The 21,492-nt window shown below is 36.1% G+C and overlaps 1 protein-coding gene across 4 annotated transcripts in view; it reads left to right on the top strand.

The window, feature by feature from the left end:
* LOC127843867 (centriolin-like) overlaps positions 1–21,492 on the top strand; it is a 176,184-nt gene that overhangs the window by 31,906 nt on the left and 122,786 nt on the right. For 2 of the 4 annotated variants that reach the window (XM_052373745.1, XM_052373743.1), the window contains exons 7-12: positions 5,880–6,011; positions 7,648–7,864; positions 9,913–9,933; positions 13,677–13,700; positions 16,159–16,319; positions 19,391–19,528. In XM_052373745.1, coding sequence (XP_052229705.1) covers positions 5,880–6,011; positions 7,648–7,864; positions 9,913–9,933; positions 13,677–13,700; positions 16,159–16,319; positions 19,391–19,528 — 693 coding nt within the window. The remainder of the gene's footprint in view (positions 1–5,879; positions 6,012–7,647; positions 7,865–9,912; positions 9,934–13,676; positions 13,701–16,158; positions 16,320–19,390; positions 19,529–21,492) is intronic. The other 2 variants (XM_052373744.1, XM_052373747.1) reach the window with 2 other exon arrangements.

Genomic DNA, 21,492 nt, shown 5'->3' with positions numbered 1-21,492 from the left:
TCTATCTAGATGATGCCTAGGTCAAGTTTGAATATGGGTCATGCAGGTTCAAAAACTAGGTCACGGGGTCACTAAGTGTGTTTTAAACATTCAGCATGTTGTCCGCTCTCTAATTAGAAGTTGTATCTAGATGATGTCCAGGCCAAGTTTGAACATGGTTCAAGGCAGGTCAAAAACTAGGTCACAGGTTCACTTAGTGCGTTTTAAATATTGAGCATGGTGTCCGCTCTCTAATTCAAGTAGTTTTCATCTGATCTTCACCACACTTTGTCAGAAGTTGTATCTAGATGATGTGTAGGTCAAGTTCGAACATGGGCCATGCCGGGTCAAAAACTAGGTCACGGGGTTACTTAGTGCTTTTTAAACATTGAGCATGGTGTCCGCTGTTTTTTGTGAAGACAATATGCAAAATATTCTGTGTCAATGCAGCATGTATTTGTCAAGTCTGGGACAAAGCTCTAGTTTCCAATTATATTATAAAGAAAATGTAAAAGATGGCATTGAATATTGCTTTATTAGTCCCCTACCAGTTTCACCGGAGGGGACTTATGGTTTTGTATCCGTCCGTCACACTTTTCTGGGTCCTGCCATAACTTTAAAAGTTCTTAATATTTTTTCATGAAACTTGCAACATGGATAGATGGCAATATGGACATTATGCATGTCATTTCATTTTGTTCCTACATCAAAAATTGTGGTTGCTATGGCAACAAATAGACTAGGAATAGTGCTGAAAATGGTGTTTTTTTCTGGATCCTGCGATAACTTTAAAAGTACTGAATATTTTTTCATGAAACTTGGAACATGGATAGATGGCAATATGGACATTACGCACGTCATTTCATTTTGTTCCTACGTCAAAAATTGTGGTTGCTATGGCAACAAATAGACTAGAAATAGTGGATAGATGGCAATATGGACATTATGCATGTCATTTCATTTTGTTCCTAAGTCAAAAATTGTGGTTGCTATGGCAACAAATAGACTAGAAATAGTGCTGAAAATGGTTTTTTTTCTGGATCCTGCGATAACTTTAAAAGTTCTTAATATTTTTTCATGAAACTTGGAACATGGATAGATGGCAATATGGACATTATGCATGTCATTTCATTTTTTTCCTAAGTCAAAAATTGTGGTTGCTATGGCAACAAATAGACTAGAAATAGTGCTGAAAATGGTGTTTTTTTCTGGATACTGAGATAACTTTAAAAGTTCTTAATATTCGTTCATGAAACTTGGAACATGGATAGATGGCAATATGGACATTATGCACGTCATTTCATTTTGTTTCTAAGTCAAAAATTGTGGTTGCTATGGAAACAAATAATAAAAATATTCTGACAATGGTGAAATTTCTGACAATGGTGGAGCCAGTAGGGGACTTTTATTGCTTGGCAATAGTCTTGTTCTGTTTGTCATGCGTTATAGTTGAATAAGTGTGCCTAATTACCAACTTGTCAAGTAAGAAATAGACATGCCATGTTGACACTGCACTAGATTGAAAAATAGGGTCTCACTATGAAATCTGGATAAAAGAGTTGACACCTGGTAACAACATTTGATCATAAACACATTTTCAAAACAGCAAAGCCAGTTACCTATTAGATGCAATCGATTTCAGTTACTAACAAACTGAAGTAAAGCAGACTTCATGAAAAACATTTCATTTTGAAGCAGTGGAACCTCAGTCCACCAAGGTAGTTCAATCAACTGGACCAAACAACAATTCAGTGAAACATCATTATTAGCTCATCTATTTTTGAAAAAAAATTATGAGCTATTGTCATCACCTTGGCGTCGGCGTCGGCGTCCCGTTAAGATTTGCGTTTAGGTCCACTTTTCTCAGAAAGTATCATTGCTATTGCATTCAAACTTGGTACACTTACTTACTATCATGAGGGGACTGGGCAGGCAAAGTTAGATAACTCTGGCGTGCATTTTGACAGAATTATGTTCCCTTTTTATACTTAGAAAATTGAAAATTTTGGTTAAGTTTTGTGTTTAGGTCCATTTTATTCCTTAAGTATCAAGGCATTTTGACAGAATTATGGCCCTTTTTTACTTAGTAACTTTTAATATTTGGTAAAATTTTGTGTTTAGATCCACTTTACTTCTCAAGTTTTAAGGCTAATGCTTTCAAACTTCAAATACTTTCTTACTATTAGGGTACTGTACCTGGCAAGTTGAATTTGACCTTGACCTTTGAATGACCTTGACTCTCAAGGTCAAAGTGTTAAATTTTGCTAAAATTGCAATAACTTCTTTGTTTATGATCAGACTTGATTCATACTTTGACAAAACAACACTTAACTTACATACCACAATAGACTCCACCAAAACCATACCCCACGCCCCACTTTTGAAAGATCATCTAATAAATGACCACATCCCACACTATCCCACACTCTCACCCACCCCCCTGCCCCCCCCCCCCATTTTTTTTTTTTGAAACATGGTTAAAAAAAACATAAATATTTATTTTTATTATTTTATTTTTGAAAGACAATCCAACCATCCCACCCAAGAATCCCCCCCCCATTTTTTTTCATTTTTGAAAGATAATGTAATAAATGACCACACCCCCACACTATACACCCCTCTCCACCCCTCCCCCCTTTTTGATTGAAGTATTGAGATAGGTCCCTTCACCTTTAAAAATAAAAATAGATGAGCGGTTTACACCCGCTAGGCGGTGCTCTTGTTTTAGTTTACATTTACAATATATCTATTACCGATATTCAACTTCAAATATGTCTTTTCGGTCGTAATATTAGGTGTCTGATAGAAAACATACAATATACTATCAAAGATAAAGAATAGTCAAGTGCGCTGAGTTTTGCCTTTAATAATCTCCTTTTTCCATGCAATAAATATGCATACATGAACACAGTTTTAAACTCCCATTATTTTGCAAAGGTTAAATGCTGCTAACTTAGCTAATGCCGTTGCAAGAATGTGAACAAATGTTGAAAAATTGCCACTTATCTTCTGAATTATTGCCTTATCTAGAGTCTATGAATGTTACAATAAATCTTTCTGACTTCTTCACATTTGTACAGAAGTATGTTTGTTGACAGTTTTACATCACATTCATATGTAACAATATCTTTTGTGCAATAATTTCAGTCAAGTTTGAAAAGAAAAGTCAACAGTACATTTTCAGTAAGCTCAGTATGTAACTGTGACATTCAGCTATTCTTGGAGGTTGAAATGGAAACTGAGCACATTAGAAACTGGATTTGTTTGTTGTTTGATAAAGCAAATTAAGCATTTTCAAAGGGCTTATCACTGAAGGTAATTAGAAACTGTTGTATAGGGGTCAATGGAGATTGAAATGAAGTTGCTGTTCACTGCAGAATGTGTCACTAGTTAACTCTGTTGTAAAATATTGCTTTTACAGCAAATTTAATAAATATAAGCTTTCAAAAAATATCCAATAAATTGTAATCAAATTGGATTTACAGGATTAAAGGAATTTTGTGGGATTTAGGTATATTACATGATTCTGTTTGCTGCCAGGTATTGATTGTTTGTAATGATGGAGCTTGCATGAAAAAAATATCTATCAGTGAATTTGTAGTGTGAGTACTTTCAATAGGAATGAGGATTTCAAGTATATTTGATGAGATTATCTATAATCGACACATTAACATAAGCATGGCACCAGCATATGGTCTAAAGTTCTAAGTAATAATCAAGATGTATCATGGCATTAGCATATTGAAATTTAAAAAGGCATTATATGGTGAAGTTTGCCTATAAATTATTAATATTGTCATTGTTAATTCTAGCTTTGATGTATAAGTACCATTAACAAAAACATAGCATGACAAATAAATGTACAAGTGTTTTCTGATATGAAGTCATTGGTATGAACTCTATGCCAAAATGTGCTTAATTTTGACATGAAGTTATTGGTATAAACTCAGTACCAACATGTGCTCAATTTAAATTTGACATGAAGTAATTGGTATAAACTAGTATCAACATGTGCTTAATTTTGACATGAAGTTGTTGGTATAAACTCAGTATCAACATGTGCTTAATTTTGACATGAGTCATTGGTAAATGTATAAACTCAGTACCAAAATGTGCTCAATTTTGACATGAAGTCATTGGCATAAACTCAGTATCAACATGTGCTTAATTTTGACATGAAGTCATGGTACATGTATAAACTCGGTACCAAAATGTGCTCAATTTTGAAATGAAGTCACTGGTATAAACTCAGTATCAACAAGTGCTTAATTTTGACATGAAGTTGTTGGTATAAACTCAGTACCAACATGTGCTTAATTTTGACATGAAGTCATTGGTATAAACTCAGTACCAAAATGTGCTCAATTTTGACATGAAGTCATTGGTATAAACTCAATATCAACATGTGCTCAATTTTGACATAAAGTCATTGGTATAAACTCAGTATCAACATGTGTTAAATTTTGACATGAAGGCATTGGTATAAACTCAGTATAAACATGTGCTTAATTTTGACATGAAGGCATTGGTATGAACTCAGTACCAAAATGTGCTCAATTTTGACATGGTATAAACTCAGTATCAACATGTTCTTAATTTTAGCATGTTAAAGTCATTGATATTTGGACATAAAATCTTAAACAGTGGCATCATGTGATCAATTTTGGCTGAATGTAAGGATCATATGATTTGAAACCATTTCAGACAATTTGGATTTTATTTTTATGTTTAGCTGTTTTACCCAGCTCTTCACCTTAGATAACCTTTAACACACTTCATTTATTCTATTGGCTAATTTGAGTATTATTAATCATCCAAAACATTGGCAAAATCACTGGTCTTTGATGTATAGGATGTAACACTGTTAAGTGTAGGGAGATGGGGTCACTTTGGCCCAGTTACAATTACGCATTACCTGGGAATTCCATCCCCAAGACTTTCAGGGTCATAGCTGGGTCAGTTAATCGTCAGGGGAAGAGAGAATATTCTGTCAACAAACTCCTTATGTGTATAACATAATGTTCTTTATAATATATCAAATAACACAAATTTTAGGGAAAGAAATGAATGAAAACCTATCAGTAAAACCCATGTGTCTTGTATTGTGAGACAAAACTACTGAAATTGTATAGACGTGTCCATTATAGAAGGGAAATCATTTTATTATCTAGCCACAAATGTGTGACATATGAAAGCCAGAATAGGTTATGACTTCAATTTTCTACAAAGTATTGTGGTTTGCTGTTCCATTTACAAGAAGCAATTCGATTTTTAAAGACCCACATCATTCAAAAATGGGTCTAATGCTGCAAGCATAGCTCCAGCCCAGCCTGTGCATCTGCGTTGTGTTGTCATATTGTGCACACTGAATAGGCTACCAAACATGGCTTGTTTTTTTATAGCGGAAAGCGTAGCCCCTGACCAGACTGCGCAAGTGCATATGCCATAAGACCAATTTTGGCATTACGCGGTTGTAACCGTGTCATTTAAATGTGTGGAAAGAAAACTGCTTCTTATTAAATCAAATATCAGCGTACCATATGTTTCGATGAGGAAGAAATAAATTAATGATAAACCATATGAGGACATATGATGTGATCTTAAGTAGTAAAGTGTGTATCTACAAACACTATTACGTGGTTAATTATACATGCACTTCATAAAAAACATTTCATTCGGTGTATATGCGACTATTAAGTGAAAAACAACTCAACAATACTTAAACCTTTGTTTTTAATTTAATGACTTAGAAACTTCGATTTTCTACCTTCATTTTAAAGTAAGGATATACGTCTTTTTTAAAGATAGTTATTGTATTTCTTTAGCCCTGCTACAAGGTTTGTCTGTTTCCCTCAGTTTGTGCCAAGAAGGTCAGACTGTTTCTTGTTATGTATTTTCAGTTGAAGAAGAAGACATCTGAGCTGAACAAGGCATGTGAGAAGCACTATCAGTTGGAGCAAGAGTTGGCCTTCCATAAGATAGACAGCAAGTTTGACAGCCTAGGAAGAGGGCCTGAACACTCACTGGATGAGGTAAGAAACACTGAAATTAAACATCTTGAAGTATGCAATGTGAATAATTGGAAATTGCCACTATAGTCCAAATTTGTACATGACTTGCTTAAGTCTAGTTAGCTAATAAGGTAGGGATGCTGGGACACACTCCGGGTCCTCACAATCACAGGTGGTTAGCGTGTGGCTATGATATTAATTAGTGAAAACATCATTTTGAATGATAAATAATCATATTATAACGAAAAATTAACTTTTCTGAAAAAAAAAATTTCACTATCAAATATATATATAACAAGGTATGCAACTCAAAATCACCCCAAAACGGGGTGCATCACTTTGAACAGCCATATCTTCATCAATTGTGCAGCGATTTTCACGATCTCGGTCTTATTCAACGCAGAAATGAATTTCCTTTCTGGAAATGTATATGTCTTGCAATATTTTTACAAATGCTGGGTCAACTTTTAAGAAATAACACGATACACAACACGCATGACCCAGTTGACAGTGATCATGTATTCTTTAAGACTGAAATCTTCACGGAGTAAAGGGCAACTTCCCTACAAAGTTCATGTAGTTCGATACCATAATTCAATAAAACGTATGAAAAAACATTATTACCGTTCTTGTCGTTACATTCTGCATCAAGACTAACTGTCCAGCGCCGTTTGAAACCTTTGTTTACATACATTTCAACTAACTGACATTTTAAACATACGAGTGATTTCATTGGTCCAATGCGGAGGTGTGTCTTTACAACTGGAGATTTCATTCATAAAGAATACATGATCACTGTCAACTGGGTCATGCGTGTTGTGTATCGTGTTATTTCTTAAAAGTTGACCCAGCATTTGTAAAAATATTGCAAGACATATACATTTCCAGAAAGGAAATTCATTTCTGCGTTGAATAAGACCGAGATCGTGAAAATCGCTGCACAATTGATGAAGATATGGCTGTTCAAAGCGATGCACCCCGTTTTGGGGTGATTTTGAGTTGCATACCTTGTTATATATATATTTGATAGTGAATTTTTTTTTTTCAGAAAAGTTAATTTTTCGTTATAATATGATTATTTATCATTCAAAATGATGTTTTCACTAATAAATATCATAGCCACACGCTAACCACCTGTGCTCACAATGAAGTCTCAGTTGCAATAAACTTTGAAATACATAGGCAGTGATATCAGGAGTTCAGAGGAATTATACATGATGATGAAATTAGTGATGTGTGATCTTATACAAAAAGTTGCATAGGATTCTTATCTGATTCTAGCATCAAATATTTATAATATCAAGCCTAGCTATCTGTTGTGTTGTATATCAAACTTGACTGTACAAACTTGCTCTTATTATTATGTCCCCTACCACTATAGTGGGAGACATATTGTTTTTGCCCTGTCTGTTGGTTTGTTGCTTTGTTTGTTTGTTTGTGCAAATTTTAACATTTGCTACAACGTTTGCAGTATTAAAGATAGCAACTTCATATTTGGCATGCATGTGTATCTCATGGAGCTGCACATTTTGAGTGGTGAAAGGTCAAGGTTAAGGTCATCCTTCAAGGCCAAAGGTCAAATATATGGGGACATAGTGTTTCACAAACACATCGCTTGTTTTTTCATTGTTCATATCTCACCATGTGTTCTATTCAGACTGGAGATGACAGCGGGCTGCTAGGTGAGAGCCCGTACATTGGTAGAGCCCGCTACAAGGCAAACCGAGTGGCCGGTGAGACTGAGATCCTCGGGGCCGCACCCAGCCAGGCCCAGCTGCACTCCCTGCCAGGACCTGTGAGGGCAGAGGTCAAGATGGAGATGAATCAAAAACTGGACCATGAGATTGCTGTCAAGCAGGACAAGGTGGCAAAAGGTAAATGGCAGTCTCCATACTAAGGAAGGTATCAGTCTCTTTACCAAGGGAGGTAAATAGCGGTCTTCATTCTAAGGGAGGTAAATTGCAATCTCCATACTAAGGCAGGTAAAATAGCAGTCTCCAAACTAAGGAAGGTAAATAGCAGTCTCCGTACTAAGGGAGGTAAATAGTAGTCTCCATACTAAGGGAAGTAAATAGCAGTCCCCATATTAAGGGAGGTAAATAGCAGTCGCCATACTAAGGGAGGTAAAAAGCAGTCTCCATACTAAGGGAGGTAAATAGCTGTATCCATACTAAGGCAGGTAAATAGCAATCTCCATACTAAGGGTGGTTAATAGCAATCTCCATACTAAGGGAGGTAAATAGCAGTCTCCATACTAAGGGAGGTAAATAGCAGTCTCCATAGGATGTAAATGGCAGTCTTCATACGAAAGGATGTAATAAATAGCAGTCTCCATACTAAGGGAGGTAACTGTGCGTTGAAAAGATTCTTAAACAAAATAAGTGTAATGATATAAAAGCTTTATTTTTCGGATTTTAAATTGTTAGTGGTAATATTCTCTTTTTTAAGTAGTTTATAGTACTGTTATATTATTTGATGTTTTTTGTTAAAGTATAACAGTATATTATAAAAATGCTTCAGTATCGTGTTTATAACAATCAATAATAAGGGTGTTTTTGTATCTGTGTCCATATTTGTTTTGTTGTACATTTGTTTAGGGGCCTGTAATGTACAGTATATTGGTAATGTTGTCATCTACATGTACTCTATTGTACCTTTTTAATGTCATCGTCCGTATAAAAGCCACCCATCCCCCCCTTAATTTTTTTAACAAAAAAGAGAAGTTTATACCAGTATCAAATAATTCCACTTATTCAATTAATAAAATTAATTTGAAAAACTAAATAGAGAATAAAAGATTAGTGTTGATTATAGATCAGGTTTTATCATGCAAGGCTTAGAAAACAAAAAGGTAGAGCTTTGGCGAGTGCTTTTTTGTTATTGTGCCGAGCATGATATACCTGATCTATAATCAACACTAATCTATTATTTTATTTATCCCACTTTTTATTCAGTAAAACTTTTTATTTAAACAAAATTAGTTTAACTGGATAATTTCGCTGGATTTATGATGACATTTTGTGCCGTGTTTTATAGCAGAAATTTAATCAACGGGGCTTTAATCAGCCGAATTCGCTGTAAAAGTGGGATAAATGCTCGAAACTCACTTTCTGTATCAAATTAAGTCATTAACATTTTCTGAACATAATATTGAAGACATACTCATATACCAGTGCTTTCGCAAGCCTGTCTCAGTATCCCACTAAGATGCATTTTCTTCAGGCAAAAAAAATTTAATGAAAGTGAGCACGTGAAGTAACAATTAACTACACAGCAGTAATCAAAGCCCCGCTCTTAACAATGTTATGTCCCTGGGGTTGTTTAAAAGGTTCAATACGGTACGTTCATGTGACAGCTCACATCCCAATTTGAACGTTTTTTTTATACAAAAAATGAAGAAATTATTGGAAACATTAAGAAACATGTACATGTTTATAATACTAGATGTATTAAAGCTGAGCTGATTTCACAGTGATCTATTACATTTAATTTTTGTTTTAAAACTAACATTAGCAATTGTTTATGTAATAATCATATTAGTAATGAAGTCATACAATTAACAAACAAAAAGCAAGCTTGTTGATGTAAATTATCCATTTGGGCAGGGCTCTGGAAAAACTGGGCTTAATACATTACGTAAAGTGTTGCCTCAGATTAGCCTGCGCAGTCTGCACGGCAATCAAGGATGACACTTTCCACCTAGACTTTTGGTTTAAGTTTGATTTCCTTTAAATTAGAAAATTCCATAAAAGTGCTGAGTGACATCCCTGATTAACCTGTGGGGACTGCATAGGCTAATATGGGAGGACACTTTGCGCACATTCATTAAGCAAGGATCATATATTTTATGCCTGCATGTAATAAATTTTCAATCCATTCTTTTATGTCATTCCACTTACGATGTATTCCCGTTTCTCTCCAGCCAACTCTGGTGTCCGAGAAGGTATACTCACGGCTAACTACAAATATTAGTTACTAAGACAGGCTAACTGCAACTATAAGTTACTAAGACAATATACTGGTGACCCTTTGTCACTGTATGGCATTTTTTTTAGGATCTTGTTTCACAGTAATGAGACTGTTTAATAAAACATCAGATGAACTCAAATTAATTGTTGGTAAATAAAAATCAGAAATGCCAGTAGTTATAAAACAAAAAAAGTTTCACTTTCCTTTCTTTGAACACATCTATCTTACCAATCGGTGTTGTAGATTGCAGTTAATTTTATAACCTTGAAATGAAAAGCAAAACATAAAATCATACAAGTTCATGTTTATGTATGTAGGTCAGGAGTGTTTGAATCTCTTTTGTGAAACGAGATCATTATTAAAGATACTAATCATTCTTATTGTTGTTGCTGTTGCTGCTACTATTTTGTTGTGCCAAATGAAAGCCACCTGTGTCCTTACAAAATAAGTTTCTCAGACAATATATATCAATAAAGACTTGTGATGTGGTGTCTGCAGATACAATCAAATATATTCATTTTACCCTGTAACTCATTTTGGTCTAAATGAGGAATGCATGAACCAAATGTTAGATCATTAACTCATTTAATTAAATATGGAAAAATGGAATTATTTTATAATTACATTTATAACAGAAATGTATGTTAAAAATGGCAGTAAAAGGAATGAATGTTTCAAAAACACGGCATCCCAAATTGATTTAGTAGCCAGGAAGATGTTCTTTGCATACATATGTTATCATACCTTTGACATAAGGGCACAAGTGGCTTTCAGTGACTGTGAGAGGATAAAGTTTCTTAGATACATGATATAAAGTGGATTGCTCAAATCTTAACCCATGTATGCCTAGTGTCTAGAAAAAAGGCCTTGGCAAACAGCGTAGACCCAGATGAGACGATGCATGATGCGGCATCTCATCAGGGTCTGTGCTGTTTGCTTAAAGGAATTTCTGTAAGAAATATTCTAAATATAGAAATAAATATAGTAGACATCCCAAATTTTGAAAATTAATTGATCCAATTTAGAAGGATGGGAGAGTCCACTTGGCATAAATGGGTTAAACGGAGCCTGGAATGACCTCCAGCTGACCTCTCTCTGAAATTGTGTAAAAATGGAAACAAATCATGTAATCTTGAACAAATATCACTTCACAGCATTTTGTGTTATCGAATTGTAAACCATGGTTATTTAATGCTTAGTAGTAAAATCTTGAAAAAATCAGATTGAAATGTTTTTGCATTGTAGTTTGTTTCCTGATTTCTACTTGTAACAGTGAATTAACAAAGTGTGGATGATGCCAGACTTTAAACTGTGCAATCTGTATGATGTTGTGATACAGATTCCATAAAAGTTTACAGGCAAATGCATTTAACATTTATTAATAAAACTAGTTTATAAGCAGGACATAAAAAGAAAATTTGTTTAATTGATTGTGTGGTAATCTTGTATTTTATTTCACACATGTACATAGAAAATGGATATTTACACAAATTGTGCAGCATTTTCTATTTACTATATTCAAATAAAATAATGAATGTGTGTACTCTGCAATCAACAAGTATTCTGTATGTATCTTTTATTGTGATGACATGCAACCACATTCCCAACTTTCACTGTGCAAGGCATTCTATCCACATAGATTACTTAAGATCATCACCATGTTTGCTTGGATCTAATTTAATATTTTAATAATGGTAATTATAAAGTAAATCTTGTATAGGCAAAGTACCTGATAAATTATTTTTTAACAGTTCAAAATATATAAATCATTATTAGTAAAAGTTTATCAGAAAACTCAGCACTACTGGACTGTATGTGATAGTTACACATGTTATTACTGGGATATTTAAGTGATAGGAGGAATACCTTCATTGAAGGGCATGACCTTAAATGCTGGTTCCTTCGCTTTTTGTGCATTAAGGTGTCTTACCAATTTTGTTCAATGTTTAAATTTATCTTCAATGTGTTGTTTAAGAATGGGGAATGTTTGTTGCTGACTATTTTATTAAGGTTATAAAATAATGCTCTCCTTTAAAGAAGTAGGGGTAAATTGCTTTGTTACTGTCCATTGGTACGGGCAATAGTCAGTCTGAAGGTCATTTCATTTCAGCTTATTGGGACCCTTATTGATTTTAAGATTTCAGGTCAATGTTCAAGGTAACATGGGCTTGTAGAATAAAATTCATTTCTACAAGATACATTGTGACTTCTTGATTTAGAATCATTTACATTTGTATACAAGTTACTTGGGACAAAAGGAAAATGTCTATTGATTTTTAGGTCACCTGGTCAAAGGTCAATGTAAAGAGGGCTTGTTTTCTATATAGAACAGTTTGTTTCCACATGATATCTAGAGAATGTTTGGGCCTATGATTATCCAAATAGATGAGCTAGTTATTCCAGTTATTTATGCTCCCCCAAAATAAATTTTGGGGGTAGCGTATAGTCGCCGCTTCGTCTGTCTGTTCGTGTGTCCGTCCGTGCACAATTTTTGTCCGGGCTATTTCTCAGCAACTAATGACCAGAATTCAATGAAACTTTATGAGAAGCTTCACTACCAAGAGGAGATGTGCATGTGATCAGCGGGTTCTGAACGGATGATTTTTCATCGAGTCATGGCCCTTTGAAATTTTCTATAAAAAAATTCTTGTCTCCCCAACTTCTGTGCCCTCAAGACGTTTCCTTTTATCTGAATATATAGTGCAATATTGTGACAAAAAAAAACTTTGGGGAGCATCACCCGTCTCCGACGGTTTCTTGTTATTCTTGAGTAAAGAAAGAAGCCTATCAAATGTTAAGGTTAACTAGACAGAGGTCAAAGTCACATAGCTTTTCACACAAAAATTGTTTTAAAAAATTATAGAGAACGCATTGGATCATATAATTAATTATGCTGGTTTGTTTTGAAGGAAGCCATTGACCCTAATTGACCTTCAGATCATTAGTCCAAAGGTCAAGGTCACAGTGGCATGCAATCACTTTTATTTACAATTACACATGCTTATGACTTACCTGCTAGTTGTATGGAATTGAAACGCATCTTCTATTGCTTATTTATGTTAAAATTTGTTTGTGTAATTGATGCAAACTTTTGCAGTATTAACTATTGATCTAAAAAAAGGAACAAATATTTAGACTACTGGATAAATCACAACGCTGTCATCAAATATATCACAGCCAGAATGAATTTTCTTGAAGAATTTAAAAGGAATAACAAAATGCAGATAGAGGAAAATAGTTTGGGCTTTTAAACAACATTTAGTTTTAGTTTTTGCCCTCAAGAAGGGATTTCAGTGAAACTTCATATATATATCATAACAAGACCTTTCTTGGAATGGCATATGAGACCGTTGGGGGTTGGTTCACAGATGCAAGAACAAGGGGAATGGTTTCCCCTCAATAACTTGAGAGCATATTCAGATATTGTGATGAAACTCTACTTGCAGACACTTTATATCAAACCCTAATATTGGAGGTCAGAAGGTCACTTACTAAAAAAAGGTTTCTGGTCAATATCTTGATGTCCCATTAAGAGATTTTCATGACACTGCTTGGGATTGCACCCTGGGTGGAGTCAAGGCCACTATCTAGGTGACCATACTAAAAATACATTTAAAAACACACAAATATTAATGTAAATTTAGATTATTCTTTGCCTGGTTAAAAGAATAATGCATAAATATTAAGCATTTTATGACCTCCCAGTTTCAATTTCAGAGAAAAGCAGCACAGTGAAAATGGGTGAGTGGCTTGTTGACATGAGTAGTAAACTGTGCCCCCTCCAGCCCTGTGTTGGCTCTTAGCTAGATATCAGGGTTCACAGACCAGTCCCAGTATTTACAATAAAATAAATACAATGAGAGCTGAGGCTCTGTAGACAAACTTCTGAGTGGGTTGTGCTTCATTTGTGTGGGAAATATATATCAGTTCTGTTATATGTTGTGTGTTAGCTTATTGATATCTAGAATTGAGAACCTTTCCTTCAATACTTTATGTTAAGGATCCTTTTCAGCTTTAAGAAAGTCAGTAAAATGTAAACGACGTTCATTCTCAGGTGGGATTTTTAGTTGAATGGTATTGAAGTAGGCTAAATGCTTTATCATTTGTTGAGAATTTGTTTGGTGTTGCTGCAGGTATCATTCAAAATGTGTGTTCTCATCTTATTTTGAAATGTTGATTGCTAGATTCAAACAGAAAAACACAAATAAAATAAAAACTGACTCATGGACACGTAAATTTACTCTGAGATTTTTTATTAAACACTCATCTTTTTTTATTTCATGTCACAAAAAAAATGCATTCTTTCATTATCCATTCAAAGATACTGTCATGTTTGAAATTGCCAATAAAAGAAAATCAGACATTTCCAAAAACTCCAATATTTCCTGTTAATAAATCTTCTTTAAGTAACATTCTTGTTTCCTTTACTTGTTTATATTTGCATGTTCACCACTGTAAGAACTCTTCACTTATTTTCCTAGAATAACAATATTACTTTTAACCATCTTCTGCATTGTAATTGCATGATTCTTGTTCACTTTTCACATTTCATTTATTTTTTTACAGTGTCATCATTATTATGTTTTCAAACATTTAACATCTATATGTATATTAATAACAAGTTTTACCAAGTCAAAATTTAATATACCATTTCTTGCCATATACTATTTATAATTGCCTTGTAAGTCTTCATTATTAATGTACCTTATACTTTACCATTTTAATTCCAGTGGTTTATTCTAAGATAAAGTGGATTGTTTGTAGACATATATAGACAACTATAAATATCATTTGTTATACCTTCATCTTAAAGAATATGTAACAGTTCTTAATAATTGCTCTTCATTTTAGCAAATGAATCTGTAGTGTATTTGTACATGTGACAGTATGACATTCCAAATTTGTTCATTTAAATACATGATATATTCTGATGGCACATTTCATCGTATCACCCGTATGTCATTAACACTTATACATTATACAAATACATTCTGATTTAGTTATTTTAAATACCAGGTACATGATATTTTTGACTCGAGCATTTCACTGTACAGCCATAACATTTATAGATTATCCTGTATGATATTTGCTTATGAAACATATCAATGTTTTACATTTTATTTCATGCATTAGCACTGCATGATATTTGCCACTTACATTACATTACTCTCTGTGACATTATCCATTTGCATAATACTTTAGGACTTCATCAATGCTATATTGTCATGTATGACATATAAATTGGTACATTTGCGGGTATGATATTCTAGTTGGTATATAACTCTGTATGACATGTGTACATATGTCTATGTGTGGTATGTGTACATCTGTCTATGTTTGACATGTGTACATCTGTCTATGTGTGACATGTGTACATCTTTCTATGTGTGACATGTGTACATCTGTCTATGTGTGACATGTGTACATCTGTCTATGTGTGACATGTGTACATCTGTCTATGTGTGACATGCGTACATCTGCCTATGTGTGACATGTGTACATCTGTCTATGTGTGACATTTTCCTGTGTATGATATATGTCTATTTGCCTGTGTATGACATGTGTACATTTGCCTGTGTATGACATGTGTGCATATGCCTGTGTATGACATGTGTGCATATGCCTGTGTATGGCATGTGTACATTTGTCTGTGTATGACATGTGTACATTTGCCTGTGTATGACATGTGTACATTTGTCTGTGTATGACATGTGTACATTTGGCTGTGTATGACAAGTGTACATTCGCATGTTTATGACATGTGTACATTTGCCTTTATATAACATTTGTACATTTGCCTGTGTATAACATGTGCACATTTGCCTGTGTATGACATGTGTTCATTTGCCTATGTGTGACATGTGTACATTCGCCTGTGTATGACGTGTACATTCACATGTGTATGACATGTGTACATTTGACTGTATATGACATTTGTACATTTGCATGTGTATGGCATATGTACATTTACCTGTCTATGACATGTGTACATTTGCGTGTGTATGACATGTGTACATTTTCCTGTATATGACATGTGTACATTTGCCTTTATATTACATTTGCATGTGTATAACACATGTACATTTGGCTGTGTATGACATGTGTACATTCGCCTGTGTATGACATTGTACATTTGGCATTATGACATTTGCCTTTATGACATTTTCCTGTATGACATTGCTATTAATCCATTCCCCAGCGGAGGACCGTCTCAAGCGTCTGACTGATGAGCTGGCCATGACAGAGAACAAGCTGAAGCAGGCGACCAAGGATCTCAAGGGTATAGGGGACAACGCCATGTCTGAGAAGGAGGAGCAGAAACAGGCCATCAGGCAGAAAATGGCTCGCAAAATGAGGACGGTTAGTACAATGTATCTTGTTGGAATGTTAAATGATTAAATCAAATCAATCTCCTTTCTACACAAGTTGCAGTGCATGGTTTCACCCTTATACCATGGACTTGAATGAATTCCGAGTTACTTTATACTAAGTTTAATAAAAACCTGGCTTCACTAATAATTACAAATACGTAAGTGTCATTCAAGCTTCAAGGGCAATAGCTTGTATGATAAAGCCCCCCTCTTCCTTCAATCAAATAGGCATTCTGTTTTGTATTTTTTTAAGTGTCTATTCTGTGAGTTTTTCTGGCTGTATACTTTTCAGTCATGTTGTGTTTGTCCTGCAGTCCTATCAAGTCATGTTTTGTTTGTCCTACAGTCCTATCCAGTCATGTTGTGTTTGTCTTGCAGTCCTATCGACTCATGTTGTGTTTGTCCTGCAATCAATCCAGCCATGTTTTGTTTGTCCTGCAGTCCTATCCAGTCATGTTGTGTTTGTCCTGCAGTCCTATCCAGTCATGTTGTGTTTGTCCTGCAGTCCTATCCAGCCATGTTGTGTTTGTCCTGCAGTCCTATTGAGTCGTGTTTGTCCTGCAGTCCTATCCAGTCATGTTGTGTTTGTTCTGCAGTCCTATCGAGTCATGTAATGTTTGTCCTGCAGTCCTATCCAGTCATGTTGTGTTTGTCCTGCAGTCCTATCCAGTCATGTTGTGTTTGTCATACGGTCATATCCAACCATGTTGTGTTTGCCCTGCAGTTCTATCCAGTCATGTTGTGTTTGTCCTGCAGTCCTATCCAGTCACATTGTGTTTGTCCTACAGTCCTATCCAGTCATGTTGTGTTTGTCCTGCAGTCCTATCCAGTCATGTTGTGTTTGTCCTGCAGTCCTATCCAGCCATGTTGTGTTTGTCCTACAGTCATATCCAGCCATGTTGTGTTTGCCCTGCAGTCCTATCCAGTCATGTTGTGTTTGTCCTGCAGTCCTATCCAGTCACATTGTGTTTGTCCTACAGTCCTATCCTGTCATGTTGTGTTTGTCCTGCAGTCCTATCCAGTCATGTTGTGTTTGTCCAGCAGTCATATCCAGCCATGTTTTGTTTGTCCTGCAGTCCTATCCAGTCATGTTGTGTTTGTCCTGCAGTCCTATCCAGTCATGTTGTGTTTGTCCTGCAGTCCTATCCAGTCATGTTGTGTTTGTCCTGCAGTCCTATCCAGCCATGTTGTGTTTGTCCTGCAGTCCTATTGAGTCATGTTGTGTTTGTCCTGCAGTCCTATCCAGTCATGTTGTGTTTGTTCTGCAGTCCTATCGAGTCATGTAATGTTTGTCCTGCAGTCCTATCCAGTCATGTTGTGTTTGTCCTGCAGTCCTATCCAGTCATGTTGTGTTTGTTCTGCAGTCCTATCGAGTCATGTAATGTTTGTCCTGCAGTCCTATCCAGTCATGTTGTGTTTGTCCTGCAGTCCTATCCAGCCATGTTGTGTTTGTCATACGGTCATATCCAACCATGTTGTGTTTGCCCTGCAGTTCTATCCAGTCATGTTGTGTTTGTCCTGCAGTCCTATCCAGTCACATTGTGTTTGTCCTACAGTCCTATCCAGTCATGTTGTGTTTGTCCTGCAGTCCTATCCAGTCATGTTGTGTTTGTCCTGCAGTCCTATCCAGCCATGTTGTGTTTGTCCTACAGTCATATCCAGCCATGTTGTGTTTGCCCTGCAGTCCTATCCAGTCATGTTGTGTTTGTCCTGCAGTCCTATCCAGTCACATTGTGTTTGTCCTACAGTCCTATCCTGTCATGTTGTGTTTGTCCTGCAGTCCTATCCAGTCATGTTGTGTTTGTCCTGCAGTCCTATCCAGTCATGTTGTGTTTGTCCTGCAGTCCTATCCAGTCACATTGTGTTTGTCCTACAGTCCTATCCTGTCATGTTGTGTTTGTCCTGCAGTCCTATCCAGTCATGTTGTGTTTGTCCAGCAGTCATATCCAGTCATGTTGTGTTTGTCCTGCAGTCCTATCCAGTCATGTTGTGTTTGTCCTGCAGTCCTATCCAGTCATGTTGTGTTTGTCCTGCAGTCCTATTGAGTCATGTTGTGTTTGTCCTGCAGTCCTATCCAGTCATGTTGTGTTTGTCCTCCAGTCCTATTGAGTCATGTTGTGTTTGTCCTGCAGTCCTATAGAGTCATGTTGTGTTTGTCCTGCAGCCCTATTGAGTCATGTTGTGTTTGTCCTGCAGTCGTATCCAATCATGTTGTGTTTGTCCTGCAGTCCTATCGAGTCATGTTATGTTTGTCCTGCAGTCGTATCCAATCATGTTGTGTTTGTCCTGCAGTCCTATCGAGTCATGTTATGTTTGTCCTGCAGTCCTATCCAGTCATGTTGTGTTTGTCCTGCAGTCCAATCCAGTCATGTTGTGTTTGTCCTGCAGTCCTATCGAGTCATGTTGTGTTTGTCCTGCAGTCCTATCCAGTGATGTTGTGTTTGTCCTGCAGTCCTATCGAGTCATGTTGTGTTTGTCCTGCAGTCCTACCCAGTCATGTTGTGTTGATCCTGCAGTCCTATCGAGTCATGTTGTGTTTGTCCTGCAGTCCTATCCAGTCATGTTGTGTTGGTCCTGCAGTCCTATCCAGTCATGTTGTGTTTGCCCTGATGTCCTATCTAGTCATGTTGTTTTTGTCCTGCAGTCCTATCCAGTCATGTTGTGTTTGTCCTGCAGTCCTATCCAGCCATGTTGTGTTTGTCCTGCAGTCCTATCCAGTCACATTGTGTTTGTTCAGCAGTCCTATCCAGTCATGTTGTGTTTGTCCTGCAGTCGTATCCAGTCATGTTGTGTTTGTCCTGCAGTCCTATCCAGTCATGTTGTGTTTGTCCTGCAGTCCAATCCAGTCATGTTGTGTTTGTCCTGCAGTCCTATCGAGTCATGTTGTGTTTGTCCTGCAGTCCTATCCATTCATGTTGTGTTTGTCCTGCAGTCCTATCGAGTCATGTTGTGTTTGTCCTGCAGTCCTACCCAGTCATGTTGTGTTGATCCTGCAGTCCTATCGAGTCATGTTGTGTTTGTCCTGCAGTCCTATCGAGTCATGTTGTGTTTGTCCTGCAGGTTAATGAGATGAAGGACAGTGCAACCCAGATAGAGGAGGAGATAGAGAAGACGAAGACCTCCCTGCATAGACACAAGATGGACATGACACGACTCAAGGACCAGATCAGCCGCATGGACAACAACGACCCAAACTATGTATGTGAAGCTCTAAATGAATAACTTGGGCTAAGTGTTGGTTAACTTTCTTATATAACATATAATTATCCAAGTACTTAAAGTGGTGTTTTAACAACCTTGGAATAGTCTAACATTCTGTTGTAGATCAAAAAACATTCTCCATCTCGGCACTAACCATGTATTCGATTTATCCTGCTTCATTTAAAGTTATGTCTTTAACATAGTGTTATTTTGTTCGCTTTAATGATATTTCATTGAAAAATAAAATCAAAAGCAGACGACCGAAAATAAGTGTGTATAAGTGAAGTGTAACCTTTGTATTTATATTAAAAACGCAGTATAATAAAGGATATGAGTAAATAAATTTAAAGGCGAAATTGATTACTTTACAGTCCAACCCCTTCTTCCGGTCACCCCTCATCGCCGGTCACCCGTGTAGGCGGCCGGTCTGTGCCGCGACCGTCGATAAACACTATATAATGCACCCCTCTTAAGCGGTAATCCCGTTTCTCCGGCCAGCGGCCAGCAATTTTGCATCCCAAATGCTAAATTCCCCCCATATGAGTGGTCACGCGCAAGTAAGTCAGTCATGTACATTGGCAAAATTACACAGACGCAACAGCGAAAAAATCGATACGTACTTCCAGTCTGCGGTTTAGGCTCTGTAGTACTGAAGCGTGATGTGTGATAAACATTTTGTCAGCCAGTTTGCAAATTGCAATTAATTAGCGGCGGATTATTGGGTTATCGGGTTAAAAGCAATATGCGACTGTTTGATCTTTTTATTTCCGCACGTGCGAATATCACCTATTATTACTGGAAAGGAGATTCTTAATTTATAATTTATTATTACTATTCATACTATTTCAAGCACACATTTATGACAATTATCCGCTAATTAAAAGTTAAAAAGAACAACAAAACTTTTAACCGAAATCAACTGATCTACATGTTCTCTGTGCTACAAAGTTTTTATCCAAAAATAAATACACGCATGCTTTCGAACCATGGGTATGGCATGACATTGTACATTGGTGCATAATTTTCACGCGCTTTTGTCGGGACAAAGGAAATACACGATGCTAGAATTTGTAAACGTCTCGTTAACATTAAACAATCGGGAGTGTGTTTCGGATTACAAATTATTATTCTCATTTGGGAATAAAACAAAACATTTATATTTGTTTTATATTAACAATGATTTCAATATTAATTTTGATAAAACCCTTTACGCGGCGAAAAAACGTTTTTATAATATTATGCATGAAAAGCACGATTGCCAGGAGTATTACACCCGGTTGCTATTATCAGTCTCTTAAGTAACTGGCCACGATTTTATCGTGAAGGAGATCACTGTCGGGACCAATTCGTGCGGTAGGTATTCAAAGCCATAAAACTGCAATAAACCGATTAAATATCGATTTATAGTGACACGGGAGTTATTCACGCACAACTGATTCACAACTGTTCCCATCTTAAGTGCATTGGGGCCATACAACGCGCATTGCGTAAACAATGAATCATGAGAATGATTCTTTTTCATTGACTTGATTTTGATGATGATGATATTGATGATGATTAGAAAGATGAATAGAATATTTTTTTGAATGAAAATGTTGTCTTATAGCTGATTTTAGAAAGGAAGAAATAAAATGATTTTTAGTCGATACATTGTTTAGTACATGTACACATGTTTACCATTTTGTTTATACAAAAATTGAACAGTTGGCCATGCACTCATCAACTCCAGACTCCCTATGACCCAACCCCCTCTTAAGAGGCCACCCCGCTTAAGCAGCCAATTTGGCTGTTTCCCTTGACTGGCTGCTTAAGAGGGGTTGGACTGTATTGCCATATGTTTGCTTAAATTTAATACACATTTATTACTTTTATTATCATTTTGTTTTGACGAAACATTTCGCAGGAACTTTGCATGTACATGTTGTAGAAGGGTCAAATATTAGAACATGTTACATGTAATT

The sequence above is a fragment of the Dreissena polymorpha genome, chromosome 9, assembly GCF_020536995.1.
Source record: "Dreissena polymorpha isolate Duluth1 chromosome 9, UMN_Dpol_1.0, whole genome shotgun sequence".
Taxonomy (NCBI): Eukaryota; Metazoa; Mollusca; class Bivalvia; order Myida; family Dreissenidae; genus Dreissena; species Dreissena polymorpha.
Note: the sequence above shows the minus strand (reverse complement) of the source record. Positions and strands in the feature narration are given on the sequence as shown.